The 17,844-nt window shown below is 39.8% G+C and overlaps 1 protein-coding gene across 2 annotated transcripts in view; it reads right to left on the bottom strand.

Moving 5' to 3' along the window:
• Nucleotides 1-202: 202 nt before the first annotated feature.
• Nucleotides 203-17,844, bottom strand: part of XPO4 (exportin 4) — an 82,085-nt gene continuing 64,443 nt past the window's right edge. For both annotated transcript variants that reach the window (XM_065049693.1, XM_065049703.1), the window contains 8 exons: nucleotides 16,914-17,088; nucleotides 15,881-16,174; nucleotides 15,010-15,190; nucleotides 13,373-13,491; nucleotides 12,324-12,454; nucleotides 11,435-11,552; nucleotides 10,123-10,215; nucleotides 203-5,624 (listed from right to left, as the gene is read on the bottom strand). In XM_065049693.1, the coding sequence (XP_064905765.1) occupies nucleotides 5,427-5,624; nucleotides 10,123-10,215; nucleotides 11,435-11,552; nucleotides 12,324-12,454; nucleotides 13,373-13,491; nucleotides 15,010-15,190; nucleotides 15,881-16,174; nucleotides 16,914-17,088 (1,309 nt within the window). In that variant the 3' untranslated portion in view covers nucleotides 203-5,426. The remainder of the gene's footprint in view (nucleotides 5,625-10,122; nucleotides 10,216-11,434; nucleotides 11,553-12,323; nucleotides 12,455-13,372; nucleotides 13,492-15,009; nucleotides 15,191-15,880; nucleotides 16,175-16,913; nucleotides 17,089-17,844) is intronic.

The raw sequence follows: 17,844 nt of genomic DNA on the forward strand, positions 1-17,844 counted from the left end.
ATAAATTAAAGTTACCCAATCAACTTTAACTGAATGACTGCACATTCACTGTAGCCAAAGAGCACAACGTGTAGCCTGAGGTTTTGTGACATTCCTATTTTTGCTTCTACCGTAAGGAGGTATAACAAATGCTATTTCAGGGCTTCAACACAGGCGAGATTTTAGAAAAATATTAAACAAGAATGCACACAAATCACACATGGCCAAAACAAAATAAGTCTTTAGTGGAAAACAATTTTATCCTCCTCCTGCTTATGGATCTTAAAAATACAGAAAGTGTTCATTTCAAAATTGAAAATTCAGTTGTGATAAGGCTTGATCACACAACCATTTCCCAAGTCTTATTGCAACAAATTGTGAAATAGTTCTATGCAACTTCATTTCTTCAACTGTACAGATAAAACAATACTTGAAATCAACTAGCACTTCAATCCCTGCATTTTTAATATATAAACTCAACATGGTACTGAATTATACATTTAAAATATTTACACACTTGACCAACAGCAGTATTAGCATTTATTGCCTTAAAGCTGCATGTTCACTGCATGGAGGTTCCTTATTTTGCACAAAGGGAACACATAAAAGAGGATAACCTTTTTTTCCTAATTATAAACTCTAGAATGGTTCAATGGGAGCCTGAAATGTGCTGGGGAATGCTATTAGAAAGGTTTTTATCCATTTCAAGTATCAAGCTGCAATAGATTGGAAAAAAATTACACGGGTAGTATCTTTCCCTTGAGGTTGGAAGGGTCTTCCAAATCTTTTACAAGAATGGCTTAAAAAGACAGGAAAAGCAGGATAGGGAAAAGGCAGAAATAGAAAAACAGAATCTACTCCAATTTACTGAGGAGGGAAAGCCAGGGATATCTTATTTCTCAGTTGCTAGGGCCCCAAGAAATCTCATGTTGTAAAAAGGGTTTTTTAAGACAGCCGAGAGCTTAAGGCTCTAGAGCAAATCACACTTCATGATTTGCTTCATGATCAGTGCTGGAAAGCATTAATCTCATTTACTGCAAAGAGGGCACAATCTGCTCATATTAAAAGCAAATTTACCGGGGGGGTGAGGTGGCTCTTTATTGATATCCTTAGGCTTTGGTTATACTGAGTGACTAGAGCAGATATGGGAGAAATAAGTGGTGTTTAATCCTTGCAGAAAAGTGTAAAAAACCCCAAACCAAACCCCCTACCACCATAAGTGGCACTTGTCACAAGTAGAGGCAACAAAGCCTGAATAACTAGCAACTGTCCTCTCACCATTTAGACCAGAACTGAGGCACACTGGTGGGGGATCTTGTTTAAGAAGCCACCATTTCAATTGGCTGTAATTGAAATAACTACAATTTACACCAAGGATTACTGTACTGCAGTAGACCAGTCTTGGGGAATACTGTACCACTGCTGCCTCTACTGGGCTTTATAATTACGAAAATCTTCTGTTTTCATTACGGTAAAACTTACACCTCACAAAACTAAAATTTAGTATTTACATAGCATCTCAGATCTTCAATGCATTTTATAGGCATAAGCTAATCCTCACAACATCCCTGTGAGGTAGGTAGGTATAACTGCTATTTTAACAACACAGTTCTAGCATCTTGCCAATGGCCACAGAGGATCCAGTGGAAAAACTGATACAAAAATTAGAGCCTGGCTCCTACTCCTGCGCTTATATTCATCAAGCTACTTCCATAAAAAAACACCCATTCTTATGTAACTATTTAACCCAAACTGAAATTACTTGAAGTGTTTTACAAGAGAAATGCTGCAATTTATATTTTTGAATAGTTTTACAGATCACAGATTAGAATTTGCTTTACCTTTTTAAAGAATTAGACTTCAAATGGACAACTGACTGCTCTAAGCAAGCTTATTTTCTAGAACTACATGGCTTACATATAAAGGGATTTACCCAAGTAAACACTGGGGCTTCAACGAGTGCTATGCACTATCAAAGAGATGACTGATTGCAACCCCTCTCTTTCAACTCGTAGGATTTGGACACGCTGAGAAAACAAGTTTCTCGTTCCTGAGGAAAATGGTGAGCCCTTTATCACTAAACAGTGAAACACAAACCTCTGGGCAATAAGTAGCAGATTCTGACAGTAATTCAGTGAAGATAATTAAGGCAGAAATGCATGTGAAAGTGGAAGTAGGCAACTTCTCCCTGTCCATGTGTATCTGTGCTTCCAAGAAGGTCTTGAATTTTCATGACCGCCATCAAAAATTATAGGCTGAACAACAGAAAATTATGCCAGCATTAGAGCCAGCTGCTACAATGGGGAAGGAGCTGGCAAAATGGGAAAGCTGCTACTTGATTTCTAGTCTCAGAAAGAAAACACTGAAGCAATAATCTGCTTTAGCAAAAAAAGTCTAGAGAAATATATTTGTGACAATTATATCATGCAGCATTTATAATTCAGTCGAGTTGCCTTTTTTTCCCTGTCAATAAACAGGTGCTTTTTTAGAGCCATTATTCACTTTGCACAGTGAATGGAAAAATCAATGCAGTGATGTCATGAACATTTCAGGACACTTATGAGGAGTCAACTCTCAATGTTCACTAAAAATGGTCTGTGATTCTTTCCTACGGATTGAATAAGCTTTTGCATCTAGATTTACAGCAACTGGATGTGTAGAAGATCACTGAAGGATTTTTTTTTAAAGGGATATAGAAACCAAATAGTTTAGGTAGAAGCAGCCACCTAGCCAGCAGGAGTATGAATTAATAAGACTTATTGCCAGAACCTTTTGCAACAATTTCATGGATGTCACTAAGCAGAGACATCTTAGCATTTGCTCTAAAAGAGAGAAAATGGCATGGAAAAAAGCTTGTTCAATATATGAGAATGGGAAAAAAAATAAGAAACAAGAAGGGAAGAATGTTGTCTAGAATAACATCAAGCAGGAAAATTACAAAAAAACCCCTTAGTAGGACAGTTTCCCTTTAACAAATACTATTAATTTTAAATGAAGGGCAAAGTTTTAAGCAACTTTCAAAACTAGTCTTTGAAAGTAAGTGTCCATACTTCAGCAAGTCTTAAGAGCCAAAGATGCTGTGTATCTCTGCTTGTTACAACACAATGGGCCCGATTCTAAAAGTAACGGGTACACACATTACTTTGTCCTGAGTACTAACTCAGTTTGTGCTCCCACTCATCAATCACAACATGCAAGAGGATTTCAAAATTTTAAAGTTAATAAATATTTTTAAATAGTGAGCCAGCTTTAAGATTAAAAAAAAAGATAGTGACAGAGCTAGTTATAAAAGAAATTATGACTGAGAATATCAGTTATTCAGACAGATCCAAAAAAACTTAAGGTATTTGCTATGATTGCTTTCAAGACTTTGGCCTAGATTTTTGACATCGAGCGCATAATGACAAACTGGCAGCTCCGACTGCTGCTTATGTTCCCAGGCTTTAATGCCCTTCATCTGAAGAAATGAGGTTTCAGAACTGCTGCCCTATCCAATGTACAAACTCAGAGACTCCAGCAGCAGTTTCAAAAGCATAGCAAAACCCAGGCAATTTTTTAAAAAAAATCAGCCATCAGAATAGTTTAAAAACAGAGAGATCAGGATCATTATCTCTGTGCAAGTGCACAGCAAAGAAATCTTTGAAAGAAAAGTGTTGCAGTTCCAAGAAAAAAACTGAGAGCAATACCCCTGTTCTAAAATACTATGCAAATTATCTTAGAAACAAAATACTAGCTGGGAAGGTACATTATCTAACATGTTTCACGGTCACTTTTTAACATTTAAATCTGTCCTAGCCCAGTTTCCACATAAATTAAAAGAGAAAAGTATAATGAAGAGATAGCATTTTTGGCCTTGTGGATCCATGCTTGAGACAGGTATGGATTTAACAAAAAAAATAAAAAAGATTTAGGTCACTTATAGCACAGTGTTACACAATTGTGTAAAATTCTGCCTATAGTGACTCATTTTGAGATGAATAGCTGAAGAACGGCACAGAGTTGCAAACATGATGCTATACGTAGCCATGTAATGGTGTATACTGTAGATTTTATATAGATTTTCAAAACACATGGGAAATATTCAACAGCATAATCTAGCAGAGGCCTTAAACAAAAGGGCTTACTTCTGCCTCCATGTATTTCCACAAAAATCAATTTTACTAGACATGCAGCATTTGTGTTCGCTTCAGTTTTCTCTGGCTCACGACTAAAGACAAAGCAAGTCTTGCTTTTGTACTCGTGTGCTGCTCTCCCTTGTTCGTCCACTATACTCAGGGCACTATATTCTGCTGTCCTAATAGCTAAAGTGCTGATATAAAAAACTGAGCAAGAGCGGAGCAGCTGGGAGGGCTCTGCAGAAGTGGAGCTCGATTCAGCAAACCCAAATTTCTCCACAGCACTGCACATCCCAATTACCTTTCTCACTGGAGTCAGAAAAGTAAAAGGGTTTGACGCCCCTGTTCTAGCATAATTGTTTTAGCTAATGCCCCAACTTTTAAAAGTTTGCCAGTAATTTACACCTTTTGAGTTGTTATTGCTTAAGCAAACAGTTCAGTGTAGAAACACATTGCAGTTGCATGCAATCCAGGTATGAATCAAAGCAGATACTGAAAGTAAAACTACACATGAACCTTGCATTAGACACTCATTCCAAAATGACACATCAACATGAAGGGCTGCAACAGGTACACAGCAGCTTAATGCCAACATCCTAAACCAACTCTGCAGAGTCAAATCTTGCCTTAAATTTCTTACCTAAAAGTATATGAGCTTTTTTTTTTCCTTTTAAATTAAGGCAACGAAATGGCTACAGTTCCTAAAGTTCATTTTAGGTAAACAAAAATATACACCTTTTTTCTTCTGAACTTTAGGCAGCAGAACATAAAGTAAAAACCTGCATTGCATTGAATCTGCAATGCCAGGTTGATGTAGAAAACCAGAACTAAACACAAGTTAAAATACCATTTGGTTTTTCTTCCCCATTGGAACACAAACTCAAACTTTAAGAGAGGAAAAATAAAGCTTAAAATCAGCTAAACTGTTTAGAGCTTTGTATGTATCTGCATCACGCTCTAACATGATTTTGGGTAGAAATCTGTATGCTTATCTGGCCACTCATATCTTAAATCAGTGCGGGGGGAAGGCACTAAAACTATTTTTCATTGTGCCCATATCTGTTTGCACATATATGGAAAAAAATTAAATTCAAATTTTCTGTTCATTCTCTCCCACATACAAGTATGACAGATTGCAGCTAACATGTAATAGCAGAAGCTGATTCAAAGTTGACCTCTCCTATTCCGTTGTGTTATGTTCGAACTTCCAGGCTCTCTAGAATCTGAGATGGCTGCAAAGAACCCAGAGACAGGTACAAGATTTAGTCAGCATTCAGCATTTCTCAGTGCATTTTGCAGAAAGGGTCTAAATTAGGCATAGAGTTTTGTTGCTTATTTTACACAGAGAAGTCCACCAACATTTGCCATAAATTCTTCTAAACTCTTTAAGAAGGCCATCTTCTGCTTACGGTCCAGTGTAGGAGGAGTGCTGCTTGCAGTAAGCTTGTTGAAGGCGTCTGCTAACCGCTGGTAAATTACTGGGTCTTGTTGAGTTGATAGCAATGTTTCCACTAGCTCTGAATATTCAGCCTGTTAAGTAAACAAGAATATTACTAACTTAATAAATTAAAAAAAATACAATATATACAACTTCTCTCATCAGGACAAAATCCAGAATCAGGGCTGTGACAGAGAACTGTCAGTACTTCATCTGTCACCCAGTTTCACTGACAGGGTACCAGACATGACTGTGGCCCTGCAGCCTTTACCTCTAAACCAGATTAAGCCTGTCCATCAGATCAGGTTTTTAGTAAGGCTACAGAAGTGCTTAGAGCTACGTCAGTGCTCTGCAGGGAAGAGCAAGAAGAAAAGTGTAAGGCACACCCTTCAAAGTGTTATCTGGCTCTTCCTTAGCATAGGTTTACTCCTGCAAACCACACTTCTCTTTCTCCACACCTGCCCCATGTTCAGCATGCTGTGCCAACTGTCTCCTCCCACAGCTTCTCCCTGGGACAGAGAGCTTAGATTCCTTTCTAAGGGTTTCCCACTTACTCTCCTGCTTACTTAGACAGAAACAGAAGAGAAGGAAACATGTCAAACATGACACCAAAAGGATCATTGAGAGTTTTGAGAAAAGCAGCAAACTGACTGTAACAGGCTCAGTCACTATGGGGAACACCCAGCTAAATGGTACACAGCAGCACAGCTCCTTGGGTGGCCAAAAAGGCCAACAGCATCCTGGCTTGTATCAGGAATAATGTGGCCAGCAGCACTAGAGAAGTGATTGTGCCACTGGGAGTGTTGATCTGCTGGAGAGTAGGAAGGCCATACAGAGGGATCTGGACCGGCTGGATCGCTGGGCTGAGGCTAATTGTATGAGGCTCAACAAGGCCAAGTGCTGGGTCCTGCACTTGGGTCACAACAACCCCAGGCAGCGCTACAGGCTCGGGGAAGAGTGGCTGGAAAGTGCCTGGTGGAAAAGGATCTGGAGCTGCTGATTGACAGCTGGATGAACATGAGCCAGCAGTGTGCCCAGGTGGCCAAAAATGCCAGCAGCATCCTGGCTTGTATCAGGAATAGTGTGGCCAGCAGGACCACACTGTTCTCCTGTACTCAGCACTGGTGAGGCTGCACCTTGAATCCTGTGTTCAGTTTTGGGCCCTTCACTACAGGAGAGACATTGAGGTGCTGGAGAGAGTTCAGAGAAGAGCAATGAAGCTGGTGAGGGGTCTGGAGCACAAGTGTGATGAGGAGCAGCTGAGGGAACTGGGGCTGTTCAGCCTGGAGAAAAGGAGGCTGAGGGGAGACCTTATCACTGTCTACAGCTACCTGAAAGGAGGTTGTAGCATGCAGGGTGTTGGTCTCTTCTCACAAGTAGCAAATGATGGGACACGAGGAAATGGCCGCAAGTTGTGCCAGGAGAGGTTTAGATTGGATATTAGGAAAAAATTCTCGGAAAGGGTTGTCAGGCATTGGAACAGGCTGCCCAGGGAAGTGATGGAGTCATCATCCCTGGAGGTGTTTAAAAGGTGTTCAGATGAGGTTCTTAGGGACATGGCTTAGTGACAGAGTTAGGTTATGGTTGGACTTGATGATCCTGAGGGTCTCTTCCAACTTAAACAATTCTATGATTCTATGACTTTGCAGAGACTATGGACACTTGTGCAACAATGGATGAGAATGGGGACCTAAAAGCTCTACCGGGGGTCAGGATCTGGGCTGTTATTACAGACAGATTGCTGAGGGTCATCCTCAGCCCTCAGTCTATCACCACTTGTTCAGCCACACAGCCACCAATGACACTGTCAAGGCGCACTTGGAGCAAGTGCAGAGTGGCTTCTGAGCTCTGGGAGCAAGGGTGAGGGACAGAGGAGCCAGAATGGCAGACCCCTCAGTTCTGCTGGTGAAGGACTTGGGTGGTCGTAGACACAACATGAAGTTGCCACCTCTGGCTGGTGTCACAGAGTCTTTTTGTCTTACGTGATCATGAGTCTTTGAGGGATGAGTGATGCTAACAAGAGAGAGGATCCATATGATGAAGTGGCTTGGGAATATCTTTGCCAAATGCTCGCCAAACTGGCAGGAAGGGCATGTTGGGGGATGGTGTTAACAGGTTGTAGATGAGTGAGGAGACAGAGAGCAAGAGAAGAGCAAGAACACAAGTAAGTATGATGGGCTTAAGAGTGCTCATGAAGGAGGGATGAAAGAGATGGAAACCTCAAATGTCTGTGCAGAAATGCATTCAGCTTTGGAAACAGGAGGAGCTGGAGCTCCCTGCGAAGAATCAGAGCTCCAACATCACTGCAGGCACCGAGATGTGGTGGGACAGGTGGCATGACTGGAGCACTCCAATGGACAGCTCTTAAGAGCTCTTTAGGGAAGAAGAGGGCAGAGAATTGCCATTTACGTGAAAGGGCACCTCAAATTAAGGATGCTTTTCTATGGACAAGGCAACAATCTAGTTGAGGGCTTATGAGTCATGATCAGGGGAGGTGGCAAAGACGGCATCGTGGTGGGAGGTTGTTACAAATCACCAAAATGGAGTAAGTAGTGGACTGAAGTTATCTTAAGCAACTTGAGGAAGTCTCCAGATTAGTTTTACAAAATTATCTTCCTGACATTTGCTTTACATGCCAGATGGGCCACACAGGGGAGACTTCGTATCTGCTACTCACAACTAGGAAGAGGTTGTCAGGGATGTAGCAATTAATGGCAGCCTTGATTACAGTGATCGTGAAATAGTGGAGTTCAGGATACTCCGGAGAGTGAGGAAAAAGGGCAGCTGAGTACAGACCCTGGACATCACAAGAGCCGATTTCAGCTTATTCAGGAGACTCGGGGGGGGATCCTGTGGGAGAGAGCTCTGAAGACAAAACGAGCTTAGGAGAGCTGACAGGTCTTTAAGGACAGCCTCTTCAAAGCACAAGAATGGCCTGTCCAGATACTGAGGAAAACAATAGGAACACATCAGGGCACTGACCCAGCTAAGCTGGCAGTTCAGCTAAAGCTGAATTTGGCAAGGGACATCAAGGACAACAAGAGCAGCTTCTACCAGTACATTAACAGTAAAAGAAGAAGCAGGGAAAATGTGGGTCCTGCTGCTGTATGGAGCAGGTGACTTAGTGATAACAGGCAAAAGATACAGCTGAAATACTCAGTGGTTTCTTTGCCTTGTTTTTCACTGACAGGCTTTCCCAGATCTTTATGACTAGAGACTGAGTTCAAGGAGGAGAGGAACTATGAGTAATAAAGAAGATCAACACAGGGATCTACCTGAAAACATTCAAGGCCAGGCTGGACAGGGCTGTGAGCAACCTGATCTAGTTTGAAGATGTCTCTGCTTATTGCAGGGGGGTTGAACTAGATGACCTTTGAAGGTCCTTTCCAACCCAAACTATTCTATGATTTTTTGATCTCCCGAGAGATCTTGATGCCTACAAGCTCATGAGACTTGACAGAATCCATCCAAGGGTTCAGAAACCTGGTTCATGTCATTACAAGCCTGCCCTCTGTCATCTTTGAATGGCTAATAAAATCATGAAGCAAGTACTCATGGAAACTCTCTGGGCACTTGAAAGAAAAAGGGATGGAGAACAGCCACTGTGGATTTATCAAGGGTAACTCATGCTTTACTAACCTGACTGTCTTCTGTGATGAAATGAGGGGAGAGCAGTGATGCCTGATGTTAGAAATTCTTTAGCAGTCTTACACAGCATCCTTATAAACAAGCTGTTTTTTACTGTCTAGGTGGGTGAAATACTACATGGGTGAAAACACACCTGTATCACCAGCCTACATTTATACAGTCCTAAAATTACATTCAGCACCTTGAAAGCAACCGCAAGGCTGATGTGGCCCCCAGGGAAAATGAGTTTGACACCCCTGCTCTAAAGCATTATGGTTAATGGCTCATATTCCACCTGCAAGCTGGTTACAAGTGGCACTGAGAGCTCTCATCTGGCCCCTGTCCCATTAAATACTTCAGGCAGTGACTGCAGGAGGAGAGGAAATGCACTTTCCTCAAATCTGTGGATGAAACCAAACCGGGGAGTGCAACCAGTGCATTCAGGGGCAGGACTGACATTCAGAGACACCTGGTCAGTCTGGGGAGCAGCAGTTCTGCTGAATAAAGGAGCTGAAAGTCCTGGTGGGCAGCAGACTAAGACTGTGAACTCTGGCAGCATACTGGGCTGTATTTATTGTATGTCTTTACACAGCACTTGTTAGATTAGATGTGGAATACTTGTGTCCAGTCTTGAATTCCTTAATACAAGAAGGATATTGATGAATTTGAAGACTGGCAGGTGCTGAAAGCACATGAATTATAAGGATAATAAAGCATTCAACAGGCTGCTCAGAGAGGCTTTGGAATATCCATCTTGCAATTTTTCAAGACAGTTGGAAAAAGTCCTGAGCAACCTGATCTGAATTCAGTGTTGACTTCAGTTTGAGCAAGAGGCTGGACTACAGACCTCCTGAGGGTCCCTTCCAACCTGAACGAGTCTGTGATTTGCCAGATGCACAGTAACTAACCACTCTCCTTTCACAAATGACTGTTTTTCAGGGTGTAAGTGTCTAAATGCCATACCTGATGCAAACACACTAATGTATAGAATGCTTCACATGCTGGAGTTGTCATTTCTGTGTTGTGCTTCTGAAGTACCAGCATATCAAAGACCATCTGAAATCACAAAACAGAAGTAGTTACAGAAGTGTAAACTGAACTTTCTACTTTACAAACATTTGCTGCTGAACCTCATCTTCACTTCTGATAATAATAATAATGAACATCTATTTACAAAGATCCAAGTTTGTTGCTTGTTTTGGAAAGCCAAGCTCTTTTAGAAGGAGAGTCTTGGCTTAGCAGCACGAATTCACATCTCAAAGCACTGAAACCTGTTGTTGATTTATGTGTGTTCTTCAGAGAGAAATGTCATCTCTTGTATTTTTCTCCAAAAGCTACAGATATGCCAGAGAAATAACAAAAAAAGTCTTTGATCTTCCAGAATAAAACAGGGGATTTTTCCCCTCAAATTTCGGAGACTCTTACAGCTTACAGAAAGCTAAATAGGGAACAGATTTAAAATAATTTTATTATAATTTAAAGTGGAAACTTAGAGAAAAGGCAGAAAGCTATGTTAACTTAGAAAAAATGTCAAGACAAAATTATTTAAGGTGTTTCTCATTCTCTCAGCTTGGCTGATACATGCTTTTAATGAGCAATTCCCAGAAGTTTCAATGTCAGTTTGTTAGGAAAGGATGTCTTAAGGAAAACCAAAGTCTTTACAAAATCAGAAGACAAGCACACAAGTTCCCCAAGTATTTTGTTCCCAGTTAGCAGGAACCTGGTTTGTACCAGGCCACTCCAAAATTTGATGAGACAGAGAGGATGGTCCTAAAAGGGAAGTACTAAATATGATACTGGATTACAAAGAGGCATAATTCATTTGATACACTGAGTAAACGACAGCATTTTCTTTCTAGTTCCCAACAATGACCTTTTATCTGACTCTTGTTTCAGTATTCTACCCAGCCTCCGGTTCACACAACTCCGGAAGCATTCTATTTCACAGCTTTTACAGTAAACATAACTGCTAAAATTGTCAATCAGGTTCATTCTAGAGCTTGTGTGCAGAGCATGGATAAATATAAATTACATTCTGAGAGGCTCAGCTCTTTTGTTAATACGCAACAAGTAATTTCTTCCATCTATGCCTCCATTCTCCTTTGTACTCTACTCCAATGTCTCCAGTCCTTCATGCTATCTTTCTTCCTAAACTGGCAGGGTTTTAGGGAATGGGTACGTGTGATCCTGATTAACCCCGTCAGACATGATTGCTGGCCTCTTGACGCTACCTGTATGCAAAAACCCAAAGTAACACAAAACGTTGATGCCTTACCTTAAGAAAGTGCCTTGTTGCTAGAAAAAGGGTTGAATCTGTTTCTTGTGCTTTTGCACACTGTTCTGCTAATGGTATTACAGCCTCCAGGCAGAGCTGACAAACGTCTGAACTCATTCTGATAACGGGCATTAAAGAATCAAAGTCAGATTTCAATTAAATTGTGGTAAAACTTCCCAGTAGTGTCACTAGAGAGTATTTTAAATGCTTGCATTTTCCAAGATTTCATTAGAAATCTGTTTATAAAAATTAAATTAAAAATAAAATAGCAAAGCGGAGGGAAAAAAAGAATTCCAACTTCGTCGCCTCCTTTTATTAACTACATGCTCGAAGGTAACATAACCCTCTCTGACATAACATTTTCAGAAAGAGTCCCTTATGGTCAAGCTCATCTGTTTCTGACACGTGCCGCAGATTAGTGAGAACGGTGCTCCCGCTCGGAGCGGGAGAGCCCATTGGCACCCTGACAGGAAATGCTCTGGAACCGGCCCAGTAGAACAGCAGCGGTGGTTTGTGTTACCAGCTGAGAAACTAATTCAGGAATGGCTTGGGGAAACCAGCTGAAGGCTTATGAAGTTACACACTCTCAAGTGAAGTAATGGAGGAGGCAGGAATGGCTGCCAGAAAAAACTTACACACTAAACCACTTAAACGCTGTGTTCAAGCAACACGAGTCAGAGGAAATTCAGCTAATACTTGAATCTCAGACACTACGGTGAAACTCTCCATCACCAGAGAGCAGAGAGGAAGAGTCCATTACTGATATATCACTATAGATACAGAGATCGATACAAAAGGGAAAAAAGTGAAGAAAAAACATCAGACTTTTAACACATGCTTATAAAAGCAACTCCGATTTTTAAACAGTCCCAAGCTCTATAAAGGATACGATGACATTCCTAACTCCAGTGAGTACATTAAGCTCTTAAAGAGGTCCTCTGGAAGTTGTGGAATTTTCTCAGGGAATATCTCACAGATGAAAGTGATTAATTTGTAATATTGATTACACAGGGATGGAAACTGTCAAAAGAAAAAAAATGGCAATTTTAGAATTAATCACATAACTCTGTCCTGACGTAATTTCCATTTGTACAAAGAGACAGGACTGATGCTTTCCACTGAAGAAGACAATTTTTAGTAGACAACTTCAGCGTCTTTAGAATGGCTACAACTTTATTGGCAAACACTGTGGTATAAGAACAAAAGATTGCTAAAGCCAAACAGTTGATGGTGGGAGTCTGGTATCTGTTCTATACAAACTCAAGGAGTTCTGCTTCTGACATGAGCAAGTCTAGTCCAGTGGGGTAAAGGCCTCATGAGCACTTGGAGCACAGAGGGCTCCTAGGGTACAGCCTTGGACTCCGTTTCATCTGAAATGGATGTGGGGCTCATGCTCAGCGAGTGACACCAGGTGACAAAGCACTTTAAGAGAGGACAACCAAGATACACTTTGGAAGTGTTCTCCCAGTTCGAAGTAGAACACTAACAGTGCAACTCAGTGCAACACTGCCCTTCCATTGCTTCATGTTCTGCTGACAAGCTGCTATGATACGAAACGCAGCTGTATTGTGAAAATAGTTAAATAGTTACTACTTGCTCCTAGATTTTTTTTTAATAATATCACTTCTTATGCTTCCTATCACATTTCTGACACTATCATAAAAAGGATTCCACAGGCCACATTTCAGGTTTGGCTAATTGTTGACCAGCATGGACTCACTTCTAGAAGGAAAAAAGTTTTGTTTAGGCCCTTCAATTACATACTTTCTTAGCTTATAATATTTCTTTTCAAACAGTATCAAGAACTACAGAACAGTTATTTGCATTTTAAAAAACCTAGAAAACTCAACTTATGGAATGCATATAGGAATGAATTCTTGGATTTCATTACTATAAAGCTTTTGTATTCAAGCAACTATGTGCAAAAAATATACTTACTTTCAGCAGATCCTGGGACATCAGAGGTAGAACTAGATTAACCCCATACAAGACAACATCTGCTGCTGATACAGATCTATTTGTAGCTTGTCCAGGCTCATGTCCTCTGAATACTTCATCTGTAGAAAAGACAGAAAATGTTTTGTATAAAAGGAGGATTAAACATTTTGAAGCAAGAGTCCAATTTCTTTACAATAAAGACATTTTTAAAAATAGGGCTATTCCCCTTTCCCCCAAAACATGAGGCACTGCATTAAAATAGAAACTTAGTAAGTGGAGGCTGCCACATCACTCTATATTTATATTCATTAGGATGAAGCATTTTACGATCACGTGTACCAGATGGCACGCTAAACCAGAACACTTCAGACACTCTGAGGGCTCCCTTCCATTACAGAACATTGCATTTGTTTCTAGTGATAGCTGCTTCATGCCTGCACACATAAACAGATAGTAAACAAAATATTACTGCATTTTAATACTGCATTTTAATATTTTATATATCTGTTTAGATATATTTTTATATATTTTTAAATACAAGGAGAAGAAAAAAAAAGGAGAGTTAATGCAGAAAATTCTGTAGTTTAGAAGTTGCCAAGTTTTCTCCAGTTCCAGTAAGACTTACATTTCCCATCAACTCACAACTTTACTTTCATAATTCCTGCATTGAGTCAGCAACAGTATCCACACAGCTTGCAATACATTTGATCTCTGGGCATTACATTTGTGCTCAGATTCCTTAGTTTCACGGAAGTATTTCACAGGGTTTTCCATGCAACTAACTTCCAATACCTGACCTCAAACAGAATATGTGACGTGGCATTGAGTTGTCCATTCAAAAGACAAAATCTAAATCTGGTTCTGTATTAGTGTTGTGTATGAATGACAAAAAAATAAACCGAGGCACTGAATTTTGGACTACAAGGTTCTCTTTTTCAAGAGGTACCTCAGAAAAGCCATGAACAAAAACATAGGCAGATTCAGTTTGTTACTGAGCGTTTCTGTGCCAACTGTACAGGACATGGCAAAACACGAATCATGCAAGTGCCTTTCAACTTATTCAAAAGCAACGTGGCACAGCCAAGCTAGAAATGGCAGATCATATTCAGGACTACTGCAATTTGAAGTGGCAAATATACAGAAGAAAGTAACAGGCTGGGATACAAAACAGAACCCTTTACCACAGCCACACACCCTAAAGCATGTTCTATGAACGAGGAACACAGAAGACCCTCAAACCTGGTGGAATTTAAATGAGCTCAGCATTTCACAAAAGTTGCATCTTGTACTAAGAAGATAATCCACCTGCCCTCTTGCAGTTAAATTTACTATTCTGACTTCGCTGTGGGTTTTTCGTTATAAAACTGCTGCTACTACATGTTCAGACTTCCAACATTCATATTTCAACATGTTTCATACACACCCTGTTTATTTTACGAGAGCAGTATTTCAGATGCTAGAATACTGTGAAAAGTCCTTCCTTTGCTACTGGCACATTAAATAGCAATTTCCATTTCCTGATCTAATCAAAGCCTAAACTTCAGTTTTCATTTTACCTGGATTGAACACATGCCCCACAATGGTTTTTACAGTTTAGAGCACAAGTTATGGTTCAGCAGTTACCAATTCCTTCATACCTGTATCACTGAAATCTATGAATTCTTTTGATAGAAGATTAGTGAGAAGCTCCATAATAAGAAGGAGATCCTGGTACTGGTCTTCTTCTGCTGTAACATCTATCCGTTGTCGGCCTAGATTATTCTTGGAATACACCTGAAGCAGAGTGAGGCAGGCCTCGTACAAGTTCATGGCTTTGGCCTATAAGACAATGTTAGATAATAAGAAAACTTCTGTATGCTGAAAGTGACACACTTTGCTCTAATATGGTGTTACTTGGTTGATGATACCTCAATATTTTAATTTCAGTTACATAACCGCTTTCTGTAACAACTGAACACAAAATCATCAAGGACACAGCCACCTTAAACAATAAGAACAATTACAACCAGATATTGATGTGCTACTGATTAAAACAGTCTTAGCAAAAAAAGACAAGAGTGGCTTGAGATAGGCTGACACATTTCACTAACCACACCAACTAGATTACCAAGAAAATGCCCTGGGGACTCGCCTCAGCTATCGACATTTGCAGCCACAACACACTGTGCAAACCCAGCCTACCCTTCAGAGAAGCTGGAAATGGTTCCAAAAAGTACTTAACGTGGTTTGCACTCTTTTGCTACCCATGCATAGAGCTAGATCAGTGATGAACTGTGGTTAAGTTTATTGGTGTAAGAATAGTCTAGATGTCCTGCTTTTAATCTTTGCAAGTGTATGTTTTTAAACAAAGGAACTCCTTTAACAGATGTGACCATATAGCACTTCTTCCTTTATAGAATCTAAAAATCACTACACTTATTTTGTTTAAGGGATATCCTTGTATATACATGTACATGCGCACACACACACACACACTCTTCCTCTTCTTCCCCGTCTGGCTGTATTTACCTCTCCAAGATAGCAAATTTGTTTATGTGCAACTTCAACAAAGACTTCTATTATGAGATTAACAGTCTCTGGTGTGTTTTTGTATACTTCCATCAATCCAATGCAATTATTAAGGAAGTCCATTAGGAAATTGAAGAGAATTGCTACGTTATCGATCTGGGTAGCCTCAGCAATGCCACAGAGTGCTTCTAATGTAGCCGTGATTTCCTGTTTCACTTCTTCCTCCTGACAGATCTGTTGAAAGTTTTCCTGGTTTATCACATTCAAGAATCGCTGCTGAAGTGGCTGAAGAACCTTAAAATTTTTTAGAAAAGTCACATTAAGATAAGCACATTACTACACAAGATGTGAGGTTTAAGTGATATAGTGAGCTCCTGGGTTGCTTTTGGCACGGCAGTACAAGAATCAATCACTTCCAATGCATTCTAGTATTACCTTCAATCACTATTTTCATAGCTTTTTTAATAAAACCAACTTTCTTTCAGAAGTCCAATGCTTTACAATCTCATGCGGTGCTTCCTGATCACATTTCAGCTACTTTCTGGCACCAGCCTTTCTGGTATTAAATATCTTAATTTTAATGGAGCCAGGGCATAAAAAGCTGGTCAAGGCTCTTCATTATGTCCCACATTAGCTTTTTACTTACTGTCATTAAGTGAATAATTAAATAATTTGTAACACTACCAAATTAAAATAAAAGAAAGAAATTACACAGTTTCAAGGGAAATTCTTAACCTTTTGTACTAGCCTCTGTCAAGCATACTGCTACACCGGCTCTTCCACTAATCCTCCAGGTAGTTATTGGTTGGTTGAGTTTAGGTTGTGGTGTTTTAGATATAATTTCTGGCAGCTTATGGGTGCCGTACAACTACTGACTTTCAAAGAGAGAATAATTTTTTAAAATTATCAACATTAGACGTTCAAACCCAAAAGATTGTGTAGGGGTTGATTTCATGTCACCATAAAATTCCCTAAACTAACTTGTTTGTACTACTTGCTAAATGAAGGTAATAGAAGTATCAAGATAGCTTACCTCTGTCCAGTATTGTTGCTTTGTTTCTGTATCCATATGAGCAAAACCTCCTAAAACTAAAGCTTTCATTAGTGTTCTCTGCACAGAACTGGACAAATAGTGAAGAGGGGGGCTTCGCCTTGCAAATTGTTTAGCTAAATTCCACCAGTTTTCACACTGAATAACTAAATTTGCCCTAGAAGAGGGAAAAACAGTTTAATTAAAGACTTCGCAAAATTGTTGAACAGAGCACATCAGGTTGCTAGCAGTTGTCAGAAGATTTTTTTAAACTATTATTTTAATCCCTTTATTCTAAGGCTAAATTGCCTTTTGATTTTCACCTTTTTAATGCCCCACCTCTAAGTTTCCTAAAGTATATACTTTGAAAATAGCTCAGTCCATACGGGAGAAAAGCAGGGAAGTGCTTTAGTTTTACACACATACACACAGAGTTAATGGACATAATGCATGGATTAAAAGCTTAGTCTCATTATGTCATGATGATAAAATAAGCAGTTTATTCCACTCCTCAAGCGTTTAACTCCTCGAACTTCAGAAGTCTCTCAGCAGACTGAATTCATGACTGCATATATAATAGTGTGTCAATTCACAAAAGTAAAACATTTAAGAATTTCCTGCTTCACAGTTTGTAATACTAAAGGTAACTTTTAAATTTGTCTGAATCCACCAAATCCTGGATTTAAAAAAAATGTTTAAGAAACACATTTTATACTGGCTTAGCCAGTATCTGAACTCTTAATCCGGAAGAACGTGTTCAACAAAAATAAACAACAACGAAAAATCCTTGCAATAAGAGTGGAGACCAGGAGAGTTTTCCTTTCTCATTGTTTAAGAGTGGGGCACAAAGGTAGGGGAAGGAGAGTGCACTTCTAAACAATAATAAAAATTAGGTTGTTTTGTCAAATATAGGTCTCACTCCTCACTTTGTCAG

Source organism: Columba livia, chromosome 1 (genome assembly GCF_036013475.1).
Source record: "Columba livia isolate bColLiv1 breed racing homer chromosome 1, bColLiv1.pat.W.v2, whole genome shotgun sequence".
NCBI lineage: Eukaryota > Metazoa > Chordata > Aves > Columbiformes > Columbidae > Columba > Columba livia.